Consider the following 19107-nt stretch of genomic DNA (forward strand, 5'->3'; position numbering starts at 1 on the left):
AAGACTTGGGAATGTAGATGATGAACCAGATGTGAAAGATATAGTTAACGACCATTATTTCAGAATGAATTATCAAATCTTAAAACAAAACTTGAATACACTAGTATTTTAGCACAGCTGAATAATTGTATTAATATACAAGAAGTAAGTGATTAGTATACAAAAAGGAAAGTAAAGGTATTTTTATCAACAGATTTGATTTCATACTTAAATGAATTAAAAAATTTAATTGTAAAGTATACGGTAACAAACAATTGAATTTACTTTTATGACTGGAGGCAAACAAAATGCACAATTTCAATGAATATTATTTCATGCTTAAATATTTCTTGTTTTGGTGAAAACATAATGATTGATGATTTTGATATTTGGATGAGTTTTGAAGACATAATTTATGAAATAAAGTCTGAAGTTCTCGGAATCAAAATGTTGTGTAAATCAAATTTTCTATCAGTAAGATTAAAACATTCTGTTAAGACTGTTCTTGTTGATGTATAGATAATTGTATTTAGTGAAATAAATTAATTATTTTGTATTCTATATAATTTTCTATTTGAAGACCAAATAGTTTACTGAAGCACTTTATCCTCATAGATTAATAACTGATATTGGAAAACAACAAATTGAAGGATTTTGTTCAATCTGCTAAACAAAAAAGAGTAAATTCATTAAAAAATTGTAGGTGCAGTACTAAATATTTGTGTACAAATCATTGATAAATTACAGAAACCAATTAGAAAAATTTTAAACGAAAAAACGTAGTTCCTTTTGGGATTTATGATAAACTGATTTAGTCGAAATTGATTCTGGAAAGAAAAAGGAATACCGAAAATAAATAAAGGATATAATTATTCGTTAACTCTTATTGATGTTATTTTCAAAATTTGCATAGGCATTTCCACTTAAAGATAAAACAGGTAAAAATATAGTTGATTCTTTCAAGAAAATATTTGAATTAACAAAACCAAAAAAAATTAAAACAGATAATGGCAAAGAATTTTGTAACAAATGTCAAGAATTAAGAAAAAATTGAATGTTAATAATTATTCAATTTTAGCGAATTAAAAGCAACTGTTGTTGAACAATTTAATTGAACATTTAAAGAAAAGATGTGGATGAAATTTTCTCTTCAAGAAAATTATAAATATGTTTAATTATTTTCGAAATTAACTGATGAATATAATAACACAAAACATTTAACAATAAAAATAGCCCAAAATGACATAAATAATTGAACTCAAAAAAAGCTTATTGAAAATTATGTATCCAGCGAATTTGTTAGATACTCAACCCAAATATAAGACTGGTGATAAAGCGAATATAAGTCAAATTAAAGGAATTCTTGAAGAAGGATATACAGCAAATTGGCTAACAGAAATGTTCAAAATTGAAGATTAATCATTACATTTCAATCACATATAAACTGAAAAATTTAAATGGTGAAGAAGTAAAAGGAAATTTTTTATGAACAAGAACTATTGCAAACGAAAAAGTTTATCTTCTTGAAAAATTTTTAAATAAGAATGGTAGTAGTTGGGTAAATAAAAGGAAAATAATTTTCTAAAAGTTATTAAAAATTTTTATTTATAAACAGAGTTTGTTACTGAAAATTTAGGCTGATTTGATATTGAATATAATGGTCAGAATGTTTATTGTCTCATTAAAGAAGAGAGTTCATTTTGATATTGAAATACAGGTTAAACAAAAACGATTTACCTTTGAAATTATTTGAGGATTTTAAATTTGAGTTGAGGGAACTGAATTTTGTTTATTAGATAAACACAAAAATTCTGATGAACGTTATTTAAAATCTGAATATGGAAAAAGTAATTGGAAATTTTGTTTTATATTCTAAGAAATGTTTGTTTCCTATTTGCATCTTAACACAACTGTTCTTATGAATAATTATTTAAAATATTTAAATAAATTCAATGGTAATCAATTATTAATTTTTCTATCATTATGTTATGTAAATTTAGTGAATTAGTGACATGATTTACTCTTAAATCTTCTTCACTTTTTGGATGTCTATTTCTGATAGTATCTATTTGATTTTGAACATTTTTAAATTTTGTTCAAGTAACATTATAATCATAATTAAAATTATAGTTGTATAGTGTTAAAATAACAAAAGAAGGTTATAAATTTTCATAGTTTGAGTAAAAACACGTGCTAATAATGTATTTCTTCACTTTTTTCGTTTAGTATTTCTGAAGCAATATTTTTGATATTCGTTTCTCAACCAATTCACTTATTTCTTGTAAATGTGTTATTTGATTTTTATAGGCATGTACTATATATTTTCTAATCTTATATTGACCATGTACACGAATTTTTGGTAAAACTTCTTCATAAACTCAAACTTGAAAATTTTACTGTAAAAGGCATTTTGCATTCCATAACTAAAGAATATAGACCAGGTTCATTAATTTGTCATTAAAAGACATCTACATAGGAACCAACGCAGGTATGTGGCTGAATGGAAAGACATTCAAAATTGCATACAGCATTCCTACCAAAAACGTCAGACTATCAATGACACTTGTGTGTACCTGTAGAACCAAGACAGTTTTTTATGCAGGGTGACAGTAACATAGTCGTTGTGATTGTGTTTCTAAAAGCGCAGTCCTTAATGCGTAACATATGTTTCTGGCGGCAGGATCCTTCTGTGGTCATATTCATTGGTAGAGGTACGACATCATGTTCCCATTTCCATCGAGTGGGCAAAAGACGGACCTGTTGCAGTAACTCGGGCGAGCCTGTTTCTACACTGGTTGCAGTAGGTGGTGCACGTAGCACTCTCTGACTACAGTTCAGGTCCGATTTGAATTGGGGCGATCACGTGGATGAAGCTGCAGGGAGGCCGGGGCAGAGACTGAGGGACACTGGATTTTTTGCTGGAGTTTGGAAAAGGGTGACTCATCTCGAGATATGAGAGTGGCACGAATATTATTCACTGGTGGCTGTAATCAGATGGTTCAGATGGTTCTGAGCACTATGGGACTTAACAGCTGAGGTCATCAGTCCCGTAGAACTTGGAACTACTTACACCTAACGAACCAAGAACATCACACTCATCCATGCCCGCGGCAGGATTCGAACCTGCGACCATAGCGGTCACGCGGTTCCAGACTGATGCGCCTAGAACCGCTTGGCCACATCGGCTGACTGGCTGTAATCGTGAAAAACGTTTCCATACGATAAATTCGAATCGCTGACAACATTTCTACCAGATAACGTTACACTATCAGCGACCATAGTGTGTGTCTTTAGAACCAAGACCGCTTAATCGTGGGATCGTGTTTTTGATAGCACGGTGATTACACGTACGCAGTAGAATCCTTCTGTGGTCAGATTCAAACATCGGATATTAGCACTTTGACTGCTGGGGGACGTGTTAACTCGTCATACCTCGGCGTTCCCCTGGCGCGCGTGACGTGTATAGGCCCGGCCCTCGGGTCTTCCCTACAGCGCTAAGGACGAGTTGACGCGTACCACGCCGCCGGCCTCTCCACTGCTAGGGACCATAAATGGTAGCCACACGAGTTCTACCCAAAAATGCCACTTCTCCAGCACAAGTGCGGAATCATTCCGCTTCATAAAAGAAGGCGACAGAGGCCTCAGACAGTGCTCAATTTACAATGCACAACCGCAAGATCCTGAAGAAGACTGGATGGAAACGTCGAAAGTTCAAAAGAAATTTGACACGGCTTAGCAACTCAGAAGAGTAACTTCAGTGGCAACGGCCATGACAGCCTGCATACTTACACGTAAATTTAAGAGTCAGGGAGTCTTGCCTGAAAGTATTTGTTGCATGGTAGTGTTGTACAGAAGTGTCACGTGGTCGATACAGAGTTCAGATAAACAGGGAATGCAAGATTTTGAAATGTGGTGCTATAGAAAAAATAGAAAATTAGATCGAGTGACTAATGAGCGCGTACAGAACCAAACTGGGGAAAAAAAGAAATTCGTGGCACAAGCTGATTAAAAGAAGGGACCATTTACGGGACAGATGACGCGGCGTGAAACAACCGTCAGTTTGGGAAGGAAGGGAGTGTGGGGAGGGAAAACTAAACGCAGACCATGCTCGCCTACAGTAAATGCGTCAAATGGATACTAGTTGCAGTAGTTATTGTGAGGTGAAAACGAAAGGGCTTCTGCAGAACGAGCTAGCGTGAACAGCTCTATCAAACCAGTCTTCAGAAAACAACAACAACAACATCGTCCCCCTCTATCCGACATAGACTGGTCGTAGGTTGCTTTCGTCGGAATTAAGGCTTGGCTAAAATAACGCTTTTATAGTGCGATTTTTCTTCCTGACAAGCTGGAGTTGAGAGGTATAATGTAATGCAACTTACGATTTAATTATATGGAAGAATGAGAAAATAATTGAAATGAAAGTGAAAGTGTCCTCCAGAACTAAAAGCATCCTTTAAAACTGTACCCCCTTTGGGACTAAAATTCTAAATGGAAACTAAAGTGCTTCTGCAAAGTAAAAATCTTCTAGGAAACAACAATGATCTCGTGTGTCGCGCCTTACCTTCCTGAGACAGCCGACGAAGTTGTAGCGCACCTTGGAGCCCGGCAGCGCGTGCGTGTTGTAGCTGCCGCCCACGTAGACGCGGCTCGAGGACAGCATGGTGTTGGTGACGGCCAGGTAGGCGTTCTCGGCGTACACCCCGTCCACGACCGCCGTCACCTGCAACACGCCGACCGGCGGCATTAGGCGGTGTCTGTTCCTCCGGACGCGCCACTGATTCCTTCAGTGCAGACGCACAGACAAGCCCCGAGTCCTGCGGGAATGGGCGTTCGCTGCAAGCAGCGCGTGGTGTGGGCGAGTCGGGAATTTGGGTCGGGCAGGGCGGCCGCGCGCGAGAAACGGAGGATACAGTTTCGACTCCTGATCCGAAACAAATTTTCAGCTTAGCATCAGTGTATTTCGACGGCCACCAGCAGCTGACGTCATTATTCGGCTTCTGTGCCTCGGTAGGTGACAGTGCCACCCTTATACGATCGCTTTATCTGTTTATCTGTCTGTCTACCTGCCTGTCCGAATGTTAGAAACCCTTTTCCTCGGAAACAGATGTATCGAGTTGAAGTTTAGGTAACGTATGGAAGTCTACGGTCTCTTCGCGGTGTAAAAAAAACGTTGATTCAATGTCAATAGAGTCGAAAGATAACGTGTATTTATGTCACACGTTTGACACTCGCAAACTCACTCATCAAAACCTATAGGGTAGTTCCCGTTTACCTACAATGATGAAATTTGACGAGAAGTAAGATTTCACAACAAAAGTAACGGAAAAAATGCGACAGTTGTTAATTTGTAACTATATCACACGAAAATATATTGCTTCTGTCATTTGTTATCCTACATCAAACCTGAAATTAAAACTATTAGTAGTTCTGCTGAGTGGGTCCCAATGGTAAAACTCTCAGGCAAGAAATAACTTCATTGCTCATCTGAAGCGTTTCGGAATTTATCCGTCATCTGATACCCACGAGCGGTTATTACACGTAGAGACGGCGTTTCAAGTTGTAAGTGAAACGAAACTTGGCAGACTAGTTTGCCAACCTGTAACGTCATATCTACGTGCATTCTCGTGCATATCAGATGATGGACAAATTACGAAACGCGTCGTATAAGAAATAATATCATTCCTTAGCTGGCGTTTGACTTTTACTTCTGCGACACAGTTATCCTGAGTGAAGAACTTCCTGCACGACTTTATATCACATTTACACTATTGAATTTGAAACACTGTCGAAATCTTGGAATCCCTGTGACCGTTACCTTTCCAGTATCAATGTCAATAGCAGACTGATACGGTCCAACTTCGATTCCTGCAATGGATTAACTGTTTGTACAAGTAATTAAATTTGTACGGAACCCACAGTGCACGTGCGCTATTCGCACCTGGACAATTTTTCCTTTGACTTGTTTATTCGCGATTAGGACAGGAATGTGTGTTACAGAGCCGTTGCAGATTGACTGCACGACGGCGTGAGAGGCCAACGTAATTTCATTTTGTCTGTGTCAAATCATTACCGATCAAATTTCATAATCTACTCATTAAGTGGAGTGATCTTACAACTTTACAGGATTCAGTATGTCTTGAGGCAGCTTATCTCACAGCGCGGAAATTAACCAGACTATATTCATCCGGCATTTGCGAATGAGACGATTTAGTGACTTTCAGCGAGCTTTGTAGTCGGTTTCAACCCTTTACGAAATTTCCTCTCGCTGACACCCACCCAAACAAAATGGTGAAATGAAAGAAGTCTATCGCTTGCTACACTTCTCGCTCTTTATGCTGAAACCCTAGCGTAGGGCATGAAGTTCTGATTTATTACGCCTTTACTACTAACTCTGTTCGCAAAACATTATTCAGACAGTATCCACATATACCATTCGGATCAACCGGCAGATTATACCATTTACCGACACAAAGAGTTCAGAAAACAGGACGCAACGAACATTGTGGTACGTCGAAAACTAGCGTTCGTCGCCATAAAACTGTTGACGAATTTCTGCTCCCTGACAATGCAACGCCTCACTGAAGTCTGCACACCCAAGAGGAGCTCACAGAACTTCATTGGAGTGTTCTTCGTCCACCCTACAGCCCGGATCTCGCACATTCCATCTTCCATCCGTCTGACCCAATGAAGTTTGCACTCTGGGGGAAGGAGTACGTGTATTATGGGAAGGTTATTGATGCAGCGAGACGTCTCCGATATCGATCATAAGAGTGTATCCTTAAGATCCCATCCCTAAGATGCCATCCACCTTAACGACACGAGTCCTTCAGACCTTGGTTATACGAGCATATGCTGTCTTGGATACTGAGAATTTACCACAGGAGCTGCAACATCTTAAGGACGTGTTCAATAATAACGGCTATACGGACCGACAAATTCGACGTGCTTTTGAGTTTGGACCTCTACCTGAACCTTCTGAAGACAACTTTAGGTCTGTGGCTTTTCTTCCGTATGCTTGGAATGTGTCATCCAAGATAGGTAGCCTTTTGAAGAAATATGACATCAGATGTGTTTTCCGTCCGCCAGCTTCGAGCACTTCTTGGCTCTGCCAAAGATGATTTAGGTTTGAGGAAGTCTGGCGTTTACGAAACACCGTGTGAGTGCGGGAAAATTTACATTGGCCAAACTGTTCGTACCGTCAACGACAGGTGTATTGAACATCATTGCCCTAAGCGATTATTACAACCACATGATCTGCAGTGGCTCAGCATTACCTTACAGAATGGTATACAATGAGACGCAAGAAGCTGCAAATGCTTCGTGGTACTGGGATTGTGTTTTAAAAGAATTTGTCGAAATCAGATTAGCAGAAAATATCATTAATCGTAAAACGTCGAATCCTGTTTTATCAGATATGAAGAAACAATGGCATGTCAATCGGCCAGCTATGAATAATCATTAGTAACGATATATCGTTTTCAGTGGTATTCACCACCGGAGGCGGCGATACTCTTTTTGCGCCAGGGCGCAGCAGGAATGATTGAGAGCGTTCGCACTGCATTAGCGCATGCGCTGTTGTACTTCCGATGCATATAAATATGCAGTCATTTGCGAGTGTGACTCAGTTATCGGCGAGAGCAGCGTAGCTTTTCTCACCTGATGATGGCGGCCAGGAGGACCGCTGAAATGTTGTGCTCAGATGACAGTTTGATCCGGCTGGAAGCCCGACAAGAATTTGATATGCTAATACGCCGGGAAAGTCTACATAGTCATATAGTTAAATTATTCCGTAATAATTTCCTTAATAACAAAATGTCGGAGGTAAGCGAGATGCGGTGCAATCTTAGAAGTAGAGAGGCAGTGCAGCCTCAAAAATGGTTCAAATGGCTCTGAGCACTATGGGACTTAACATCTGAGGTCAGCAGTCCCCTAGAACTTAGAATTACTTAAACCTAACTAACCTAAGGATATCACACACATCCATGCCTGAGGCAGGACTCGAACCTGCGACCAGAGCGGTCGCGCGGTTCCAGACTGAAGCGCCTAGAACCGCTCGGCCACTCCGGCCAGCGCAGGCCAGCGCAGACTCAGGGAAATGAAACTGAAGAGGCAAGCCAATTATAGGGCATACCTGTTGAAATTACACTCCTGGAAATTGAAATAAGAACACCGTGAATTCATTGTCCCAGGAAGGGGAAACTTTATTGACACATTCCCGGGGTCAGATACATCACATGATCACACTGACAGAACCACAGGCACATAGACACAGGCAACAGAGCATGCACAATGTCGGCACTAATACAGTGTATATCCACCCTTCGCAGCAATGCAGGCTGCTATTCTCCCATGGAGACGATCGTAGAGATGCTGGATGTAGTCCTGTGGAACGGCTTGCCATGCCATTTCCACCTGGCGCCTCAGTTGGACCAGCGTTCGTGCTAGACGTGCAGACCGCGTGAGACGACGCTTCATCCAGTCCCAAACATGCTCAATGGGGGACAGATCCGGAGATCTTGCTGGCCAGGGTAGTTGACTTACACCTTCTAGAGCACGTTGGGTGGCACGGGATACATGCGGACGTGCATTGTCCTGTTGGAACAGCAAGTTCCCTTGCCGGTCTAGGAATGGTAGAACGATGGGTTCGATGACGGTTTGGATATACCGTGCACTATTCAGTGTCCCCTCGACGATCACCAGTGGTGTACGGCCAGTGTAGGAGATCTCTCCCCACACCATGACGCCGGGTGTTGGCCGTGTGTGCCTCGGTCGTATGCAGTCCTGATTGTGGCGCTCACCTGCACGGCGCCAAACACGCATACGACCATCATTGGCACCAAGGCAGAAGCGACTCTCATCGCTGAAGACGACACGTCTCCATTCGTCCCTCCATTCACGCCTGTCGCGACACTACTGGAGGCGGGCTGCACGATGTTGGGGCGTGAGCGGAAGACGGCCTAACGGTGTGCGGGACCGTAGCCCAGCTTCATGGAGACGGTTGCGAATAGTCCTCGCCGATACCCCAGGAGCAACAGTGTCCCTAATTTGCTGGGAAGTGGCGGTGCGGTCCCCTACGGCACTGCGTAGGATCCTACGGTCTTGGCGTGCATCCGTGCGTCGCTGCGGTCCGGTCCCAGGTCGACGGGCACGTGCACCTTCCGCCGACCACTGGCGACAACATCGATGTACTGTGGAGACCTCACGCCCCACGTGTTGAGCAATTCGGCGGTACGTCCACCCGGCCTCCCGCATGCCCACTATACGCCCTCGCTCAAAGTCCGTCAACTACACATACGGTTCACGTCCACGCTGTCGCGGCATGCTACCAGTGTTAAAGACTGCGATGGAGCTCCGTATGCCACGGCAAACTGGCTGACACTGACGGCGGCGGTGCACAAATGCTGCGCAGCTAGCGCCATTCGACGGCCAACACCGCGGTTCCTGGTGTGTCCGCTGTGCCGTGCGTGTGATCATTGCTTGTACAGCGCTCTCGCAGTGTCCGGAGCAAGTATGGTGGGTCTGACACACCGGTGTCAATGTGTTCTTTTTTCCATTTCCAGGAGTGTAGTAATATAAGTAAAGATGAAAGCGCACAAAATCAAATGTATAATAGCTATTTACCAGAATCATCTGATGTAAAAACTGAAGTCTCCAAGGAAACACAATTTCAGATTGTGGAAATAGTGGAATTAGAGAGGTGGATTCTGATGTAGATGACATGAATGTTAATAACAAGTTAAATAAGGTGACTGGTGATGTCACAAGTGACGACTCTGACACCATCATTGGTAATGAATCAACAAGTTGAACAAGTAGGTTAAACCACGGAACAGCAGCAGCTGATACATTGCCTACACAAGAGAATAATAAAAGTGTGGTTGAAATGTTAATGGAGTTAGTATCTGGGCAAAAAAACACAGGATTCAAATGAATTAAAGAAAGGGAAAAAATTACTTGCTGATAAAATGAAAGCAACAAACGAGGACACAGCAAAAGTTAATCGTAAGTTTAAACATTTCGAGACCAGGGTTGATTCTCATGAAACTAGAATAGGGGCTTGTGAAAAAAGAATTGAGCATGAGAGTGAAGAATGGGGTCAAAAATTACACAAGTGTAAGCAAGAGGTGAATCATAAGGTTGATGATCAAAGAGAAAATAAATGATCTCATGCAAGCTCAAGATACTTTGTATTGTCAGTTAGGGATGGAATCATTAAATTAAGTAATGATCAGTGTAAAATAAAAGTTGGTAAGGTACCTATGAAAGGCAACAAACAAGTCGTAAACTTAAAGGATGAAAATTCATTCTTTAGCCTTAAGATATCACGAATAGAGTGTTTGTAATGGTAACACAAACACCATTCAGGGTCAATTGAGAGAAATAGAACAGAAGGTGGAAGACGTACCTTTACTAAGTGAGATGAGTAAAAACAGGTGATGTGGAAGTTGCGTTAAAACAAACTCGAAGCGTGGGCTGAACGGGAAAAATGTTAGGGTATTGCTCATATTGATGTAGTCAGTAATGCCAGTGCTTACAAATTATATAACTTTTCTAGCACAGTTACTATACATCCTGTTGCTTTCATTCGCCTGTTTGAGGGCATCATACCTGACAACATGACAGAACAGCAGAAAATCAAATTTGCAGCCATTCGTTTTGAAGGGGACGCAATATCATAGGGAACAGGAGCCAGTAACACGTGTAAAACATACCAAGAATTTGTTACAGCATTCCTAAACCAATACTGGTCCCCAAGTACACAAAACAGTATAAAAACAGAAATATTTGAAGCTAGGAGTTTTGAAAACTGTGGCTGCGATTATTATAAGGAGTTCTTTCAGCACTACTGGGAAAAGAACCACTACTTAGGTGATCCTTTACGTGAATCTGACTTAGTAGAAATAATAGCTCTTAAGTTTCCAGTGTCTGTACGGGAGAAACTAACTTATGTCAACAAGAGAGGTTAACAGCCTCATATATATATATATATATATATATATATATATATATATATATATATATATATATATATTAGAACAGCTGGATGCGCTTTCAGGCAACAGACAAGTGCCGGAAGGCTGGCGTCAAAACAGGTGGCGTGCAGGCCGCCGCAGCCACCATGACTCAAACAGGAATAGTATGTCGAACAATAATAGCGATCAAAGTAGAACAGAGGAAGACAGACCTCACAATAGAAACCGTTGTTCATTTAGAAGGGGAAGAGGTGGATTTCGAAGAGGTACTATAATGCTACCAGCGAATGTTATAATAATAACGATCAATTTCAAGGCAGAGATTGTACTCCGGAGAGGGAAAGAAATCAAGGGGTCGGAAAACGTGTAGGCGGTTCAGACATGGTCCAATCGACAACGGCCGAAATAAGTGGACCACTAATGAGATTCTTGAGGTAACATTAAAGATGCACTTATGGAACAGGATAGGCCAGAGATAGAGGAATCGCACCAACAACCTGTGGAAACTGAAGTTCAAGACAGCTGCGATTCTGGAGTCAGGTAGAAAAGTTAGTGCAACCTAAAGTGCCTTTAACGAGAGGATAAAGAAAAATGAGCGAGTACCTATCTGTACATGGAGTAACAGTAGTCACTGCCTGTGGGGCCGGAGCAACGTTATGAAGGAGAGTTTATTGGAATTCACACTGCTAATAAAGCAATGCTACATTTTGCTGAAGGTGAAATGAAAGAGGGACAGGAAAAAAAAGTAATAAAATTTGCGGGGAAACAGGGGCCACAGCGTGACGAAAGTAATGCCAGAATACGAATACTGAAGGAAAAGATGTGTTGGGATCTCAAACCGAGAGAAACCCTTAAGTTTCTTTACAGGAGTAGAGTCACAGGAGGAGTTAAACATCGAGATTAGGATGAGGGAAAAGATCGTAAGCATGAAGGGTTTAAATGGCTCTGAGCACTATGGGACTTAACATCTATGGTCATCAGTCCCCTAGAACTTAGAACTACTTAAACCTAACTAACCTAAGGACATCACACAACACCCAGTTGAAGGGTTTAGCCGAGCATCAGGCCTATGAGTTAGAATCCATATTACTACAGCACAAAAGAGCATCTTCAAAGAAACCGGGTTGCATGAAGGATTATGAATATTGTTTTCAAGTAATACCACTCCTTTAGGTTTAAGCCTATTTCAATCCACTGGCAAAAAGGAAAGCGGTGGACAAAGAAACTAAAAAGATGATTGATTGGTAAGTAATAGAGAGCTCCCCAAGTAACTATAGTAGCTCTCTCGTCATTGTAACCGAGAAGGATAACTCAGAATTATGCTCGATGCTGGGGCATTGAACAAAATAATACAGCCACAAATGGATCGGCCAGAAGTGTTGGAGGAATTGGTGCAGAAGTTTAATGGCGTCAAGATATTGACAAGCATGGACTTGACTGCCAGCTTCTGGCAAACTCCCCTAGCTCAGGAATGTGGAAAATATACAGCGTTTGTACATGGAGGAAGAAGTTATCATCTCAGAGTGTTGCCATTTGGTCTGAAAATATCAACATCAGTCTTTATATGCATGGTGGACTAAGTTCTATGAGAATAGATACTAGATATAGTCTACATAGACGACATCCTAATTACTGCCAAAAGTTGAGAGGAACGTAATGAAATATTGAAACAGGTTCTTGATCAATTTGAGAAGAATAATGTTAGTGTCAACCTTGACAAGTCCGAATTCGAAAAAGGTGAAATTAAATTTTTCGAGCATGTCATTTCAGCTGAAGGCATCAAGCCTGACCCTGACAAACTTGAAGCCATCACAAATTTCCCACAGCCTAAGACCAAAAAGCAGATTAAAACATTTTTAGGGATCACCGGATTCTATCGCAAATCTGCGAACAATCAAGCGTTCATTGCTCAGGCATTGCCTGGCTTAACTAAAAAGAAGGAGACTTGGGTGTGGACTAACGAGTGCGGAGAAGAGTATAAAAAGATCAAAGACGAATTATGTAACAGCATCATGTTAACCCATCCGAATTTAAATGAGCAATTCTGCATTTTTGCATACAGTTCGGAATACGGTTTAGGGGCTCATCTTTGCCAGTTTATTGAAGATAATGGGAAAATAGAAAAGAAGACTATACGTTTTGCCAGTAAAGTATTAAATAAATGGGAAAGAAAATATTCTGTCACAGAAAAGGAGGCTTTGGCAGTAGTCTTTGCTTTCCAGAAATTTAGTGGTATGTCACACATGTAAAAGTTAAGGTTTACAGGATCATAAAGCATTATCTTTCCTTACAGATTGCACAATGAGCCACAATAGATTGGCCAGATGGACCATTGCTCTCCAGGAGCATGATTTTAATATCGAGTACGTTCCTGGAGAAAACATAGTGGCAGACACCTTATCTAGGTTACCTGCTGGAATGGATAAAAAAGACTTTAATGATTCAGGACAAAAAGGAGGTATCAATTATGTACCTCACAAGTAAAGAATGAGGACAAAATTTGAGTCATCCTTCAAAACCTAAGGACGAGGATATTAAGTTTATCAAAGCGGAATAGATTAGGAATAGTAATAGTAAAATCAGGAAATATCATATGATATATAAAAGTATCTTATATAGGAGAGAAAATACTGTGAAAAAAGCAGTGGAAGGTCTATTGGCCGAAACAGTGTATCAGTAACCTAATCTGGTTTACACACTACACATATGCACACTTTGGTGCGAAAAAATGAGCAGATAAGACAAAGGAAATCTGCTACTTCAGCAATACTGAAAAGAAGGTCAAGGCAGTATTGAAAACGTGCATTAGATGTCAAAAGACCAAAGCGCCTACTTCTAGCAATAGAATGGAAATGCATAACTCTATTCCGATCAAAGTATTGCAAGGGGTCTGCATGGATTTATACTGGCTCCTTCCAACATCATCTGTTGAGAAAGGCCACTGGTAAGTGGGTAAAAGACAAAATAAATAATGACTATGTTATCAAGGTAGGGAAACCCAAGAGAATTATTAGCGATAAAGGCGAGCAGTTCACTTCAGTATACTGGAAGCGAATGTTGAATTACTTAGATGTAAAACCCATTTACATTTGAAAGTATCACCCACAAAACAACATAAGTGAGTGAGTAACTCAATAGATTATTAAGAACCTATTGTGCTAACAAACATACGTGGGTAGAATATGTTGTAGAGTTTGAAATAATAATCAATGAGTTGCCTCACTAGACCACGTAACTACCCCCTCATTTATTGATGACAGGGGAAAGGGTGCCCAGTATTATCGATTAAATAATCAGCTTTCCCCCAGAGATGAATTATCTACTCAAGAGAAAAGAGACCTGGCATTAAAGAGGATAAAGGGAAAGGCGGCTAAACGTAAGAGTAAACTGAAATCACCTGCTATACCCGCAGGACGGGACAGATAGTTTAATTTGTGGAAAACGGCCAAAATGAGTGGCTGTCAGTTGCACTCTAACATACTACTTTATTCATTTGATAAACATTACAAGAGTAAAGAAAACATTAAAAACGGAGCAAGCCAAACATTAATTTTAGAATTTCATTCCCGGCTAAATGCGCCAGTCAATCTCACACATCAAGGGCAAAACAACTTTACTTTAAAACCGGCTGAAGACCAATCACTTAAGACTCAAAAACAAGAATCTGAATTTTAAAAGGGAGAAGGCTTCATCTTAAAACCATTTCTCCAAATTAGGCTGAAGGCCCAAACAATCTCACGCCTTAAGGACAAAAAACCTTAATTTAAAATCTGCTAGAAGCCGTATGTAAATAAACTACAAGGGCAAATAAGAAAAGGTAGCACATCAAACGGCGCTCAGAAGTTTCCAAGTGTCGACCTGGAATTCAAACACAAAAACTCGCTTAGGTTAGACAGGCAGTCGGGCCAACAATTCTCAATCTAACGGCAATCCAACCGACAGACAGTCAACAGACCAAACGGCAGGATAACTTCCACTCCACCCGACCAGCACACGACAGGGAGTTCAATGAACAACGCAGAAGGTATCGGCGCCCACAACGAATTACACCTTCAGCCGTCAAACTACATGCCGTGCTGAGCAGACAACACAACAAGGAAAATACACTTTCTGAATTTACGTCAACGGGCAGGGCAGGTAACCGCAACGTTAACGGCCACAAGGCAGAAGATTCAACTGGAGTACTTCAAATAAAAAATAATCGAGTTAAGTTAAACTCCACAGGAGGGGGGCTAGAATTTCGCAAACTTGAAAACACTTGTTGTTGCTCATGCGAATGTCCCAACAGTGCACGATGAAATTCAAACGACACAATGTGAACAGTTGAGGCTGGCTGGTAGATTAAGTAAAAACTCAACTTTCGTGTCCGGGATCGGTGAGCCACGGACCTCGTAGCAATGGGAACAGCCCTCACACTCCGACCGCGTGTGGACGCCACCAGCGGCCCTGGGCAGATGCACGCCACAGAGACTTCCTCGCTGCTCCACGCCAATCGACCGACTGCCCGGACACGGCATAGCCGGAAACTATAAGCGTGAGGCCAAAGATAGTACAAGGGTGCGGATATCGTTACACGCTGCTGCTGCGACTCATAGAGAGAGATGGTAACAGCATAATCGCGATAACCGCAGGAGACTAATCACAGAATAGCAACCAAGGTTTAATGCAAAGTATAAGAAGAGCCAGCCACGGCTGATAAACATGATCAGCAAGTCAGACAGGTATCGTACTAAGTTGACGAAATGTTGCTAATTAAGTCAAGACCGAGGTCCTCAAAAATTAATTCAGAAACCACGATGTTACATGAAACTTATGAGGGTCTGTATAGGATAATTTGACTGGCTCACTCTAGTGCTACAGAGGTGGCCAACCCAAAGATAGGAGAGAGCAAATCATTGTATAACGTTGTTGATATCAAAAAGTTTCATCAAAAACGGAGACACCTCATGGGGCAATAGCACTCTTCACATTGCGAGGTGGTTGACGCCTACTAGGTACCCGAGTTAACAGTCAGTTTACTTCCTTCCTTTTGACGCTGTTAGTTCTTCCCTCTTCATCATTCTGAACTAAAATCTGTCATCTATCCTCCTTCTCTATTAAAAAAAAGACATACTGCTTGAAAAGTTAAGCAACCGGTCATAGAATATACTAATGTATCAGAAAAGATAACATGCAGGATAAAGTTTGCAAAACAATTACAGAACCTAGGCTATAGGATCTAAAATCATCACCCATACAGGTAGCAGAACATCCTATAAACTACATACAGAAACTTTTTATATATGTGTCACGAAACAAAGAAATTACTTACGCATATATACAGAGAAAACAATATTCTATATTTTTTTTATTTAGCTACCTTGCAGCTGACGCAGAGGAAGAGGATGGTGCCAAATCCGCAATGGTCCTGAGACGATTAGATTAAACTTTATTAGCAACAAGTGATAGATGGTCTGCGAGCGGTTACAATCAGTGATGAGGTTTCCGCTGTAACACACACACACACACACACACACACACACACCGGACATAATTTTTCAGCGTCACGGACCTAGTAAAACTAAGGCCCGTGCACGCCATGGCGCCGCCATGTTGACCAAAGAGCTTGAGCGGCACAGATAAAATACTCCTAGTCAGAGACATTACGTGCAGTTCAAGGTCTTCTGGTAGTCAAAACAAAAGGCATACTAGGAAAAAGAGTACCGTAAGGCTGTTTAGCCAACAGTCCTGTAGTCTCAGCAACACTCCAATTCTTCCAAGTAATAATATTCGCATCTCTCAATGCTTCAAGGCCACCATAGTCTGCATGACTGCCCCAAACAACAGCCAAGGTAAGCCATGTAGAGCCTCCAAACACAGCTTTTACATCCAGCCGCAGCTAAAATGATGACGAAAGAGTTTTGGACCGACCAGAGAGGTCGACCACTCATACCCTGATGACAGGGAACGGGAAGGTAATGGGCGGTTAAGAGTCAGCAGCACATTTAGGGATTAGTAGGCGAGGTATCTCCGCCACTGTATCACGATGCAGAAACGTTACCCACACAGCTAATGAACACATAACATGAATCTCACATAGGACACATACGAGGGCTGTCCAGAAAGTAAGTTACGATCGGTCGCGAAATGGAAACGACTATGAAAATCCGATAAAGCTTTGCAATGATGTGTTGGGCAGTGTCTCTAGTATGACTCTAGGTAGAATTATGTCGCTCTTTTCATTCCTGAGCTCTCAGTGAGCGCGTAAAGATGTTATAGAAAATAGTGTCTACCGCCAAGTATAAGGGCCTGGTGAGAATTTTCCCCTGAAGCTATGCAACCAACATTACATAACTGTCGTGCGGTTTCTTCTTCAAGACAATTCTCAGCCTCCTTCTGCTGGGGCAATGAAGATGTTCCTGCATCGTTTAAATTGGAAATGTTTGGTTACCCACAATACAGCCAGTAATTGTCTCCCACTGAGTTTCATCTCTGCTCAAACGAACCGCTGGCTATGAAGACAACATTTTGGCACAGACAACGAGCTTTAGGCCAGCGTAGAGAATTGGCGGAAAGCACTGGCGGCTGCCTTCTATGATGAGGATATTGGAAAGTTGGTACAACGCTACGACGAATGTCTGAGTCAGAACGGCGACTACGTAGAGAAGTAGCTGAAAGGTGTAGCTAACTGTTACAAATGAAACATTTCTGATCTTCACTGTGATTTTCTTTTCGCGATCAATCGTAACTTACTTTCTGGACAGCCCTCGTACAATAATAAGTACTGAGATACAAATGCATAAAGCACATGAGAAAGGTTTATTATATTCATAGTGTTTACATGTTTGAGCAGTAAAGTCCATAACAAGCTACAAGCGAATTAAAGCAGCAGGAGTTGTTTCGTTATTTTTCTCTGTTATCACGATCTAGGGTATACTCAGTTCTCTCAAAAGATCTGTGAATTTTGTTTGAATGCCTATCAAATGAAATGAAAATAAAACCTGAAGTATACAACGATGGCTATTTTCATATCATTTCCATTTTCAGTACTTAGACGTAAGATAGCAGTGCCTCGAGAACCGTTATTAATTTGAATGACAGTAAGCGCTGACTGGGATGAGTCACGCCTGATGCATAATGGCAAAACATTAACAGGTGATGCGAGAATGCACTGACCAATGAGTCAAGGTTAGGAACACTAGCCACACAAAGAGACAGTTCAAATGACGTCCCTGTAGTCACCATAGCAGTAACAAAGACTTTGTAAGTATTATTGTATTCTGTTCAAAGCAACAGTGTGCACTAGATGCGACAATAAAGTAATGAGACTGATTTTCTTTGCAAGAAGTGGCAATCCTGTAGGCTTGCATAGGCACCTTAAGAACCTTCAACATCGCAGCGCGTCAGCAATTGTTAGTTAATATACAGGGTGATTCAAAAAGAATACCACAACTTTAAAAATGTGTATTTAATGAAAGAAACATAATATAACCTTCTGTTATACATCATTACAAAGAGTATTTAAAAAGGTTTTTTTTCACTCAAAAACAAGTTCAGAGATGTTCAATATGGCCCCCTCCAGACACTCGAGCAATGTCAACCCGATACTCCAACTCGTTCCACACTCTCTGTAGCATATCAGGCGTAACAGTTTGGATAGCTGCTGTTATTTCTCTTTTCAAATCATCAATGGTGGCTGGGAGAGGCGGCTGAAACACCATATCCTTAAGAAAAAATCGCAGGGGGTAAGATCAGGGCTTCTTGGAGGCCAGTGATGAAGTGCTCTGTCACGGGCTGCCTGGCGGCCGATCCATCGCCTCGGGTAGTTGACGTTCAGGCAGTTACGGACAGATAAGTGCCAATGTGGTGGCGCTCCATCCTGCTGAAATATGAATTGTTGTGCTTCTTGTTCGAGCTGAGGGAACAGCCAATTCTCTAACATCTCCAGATACTGTAGTCCAGTTACAGTAGCACCTTCGAAGAAAAAGGGACCAAAAACTTTATTGGCTGAAATGGCACAGAAAACTGTTTATACCAACGTTTAATACACCACCTATCAGGAGGTTTAACACCATACTTCGTTTGAAATTCACGCTGAACAACTGTCCTCGATTCACTTCTGCCGTACTCAATAACACAAAAAGCTTTCTGTTGAGCAGTCGCCATCTTAGCATCA

At 41.2% G+C, this 19107-nt stretch overlaps 1 protein-coding gene across 5 annotated transcripts in view; it reads right to left on the bottom strand.

The window, feature by feature from the left end:
• The window catches only part of LOC124613920 (neurexin-1), a 2081056-nt gene that overhangs the window by 760719 nt on the left and 1301230 nt on the right, over positions 1-19107 (bottom strand). For all 5 annotated transcript variants that reach the window (XM_047142672.1, XM_047142674.1, XM_047142673.1 and 2 more), the window contains one exon: positions 4541-4699. In XM_047142672.1, the coding sequence (XP_046998628.1) occupies positions 4541-4699 (159 nt within the window). The remainder of the gene's footprint in view (positions 1-4540; positions 4700-19107) is intronic.

The sequence above is a fragment of the Schistocerca americana genome, chromosome 4 (assembly GCF_021461395.2).
Source record: "Schistocerca americana isolate TAMUIC-IGC-003095 chromosome 4, iqSchAmer2.1, whole genome shotgun sequence".
Classification (NCBI taxonomy): Eukaryota; Metazoa; Arthropoda; class Insecta; order Orthoptera; family Acrididae; genus Schistocerca; species Schistocerca americana.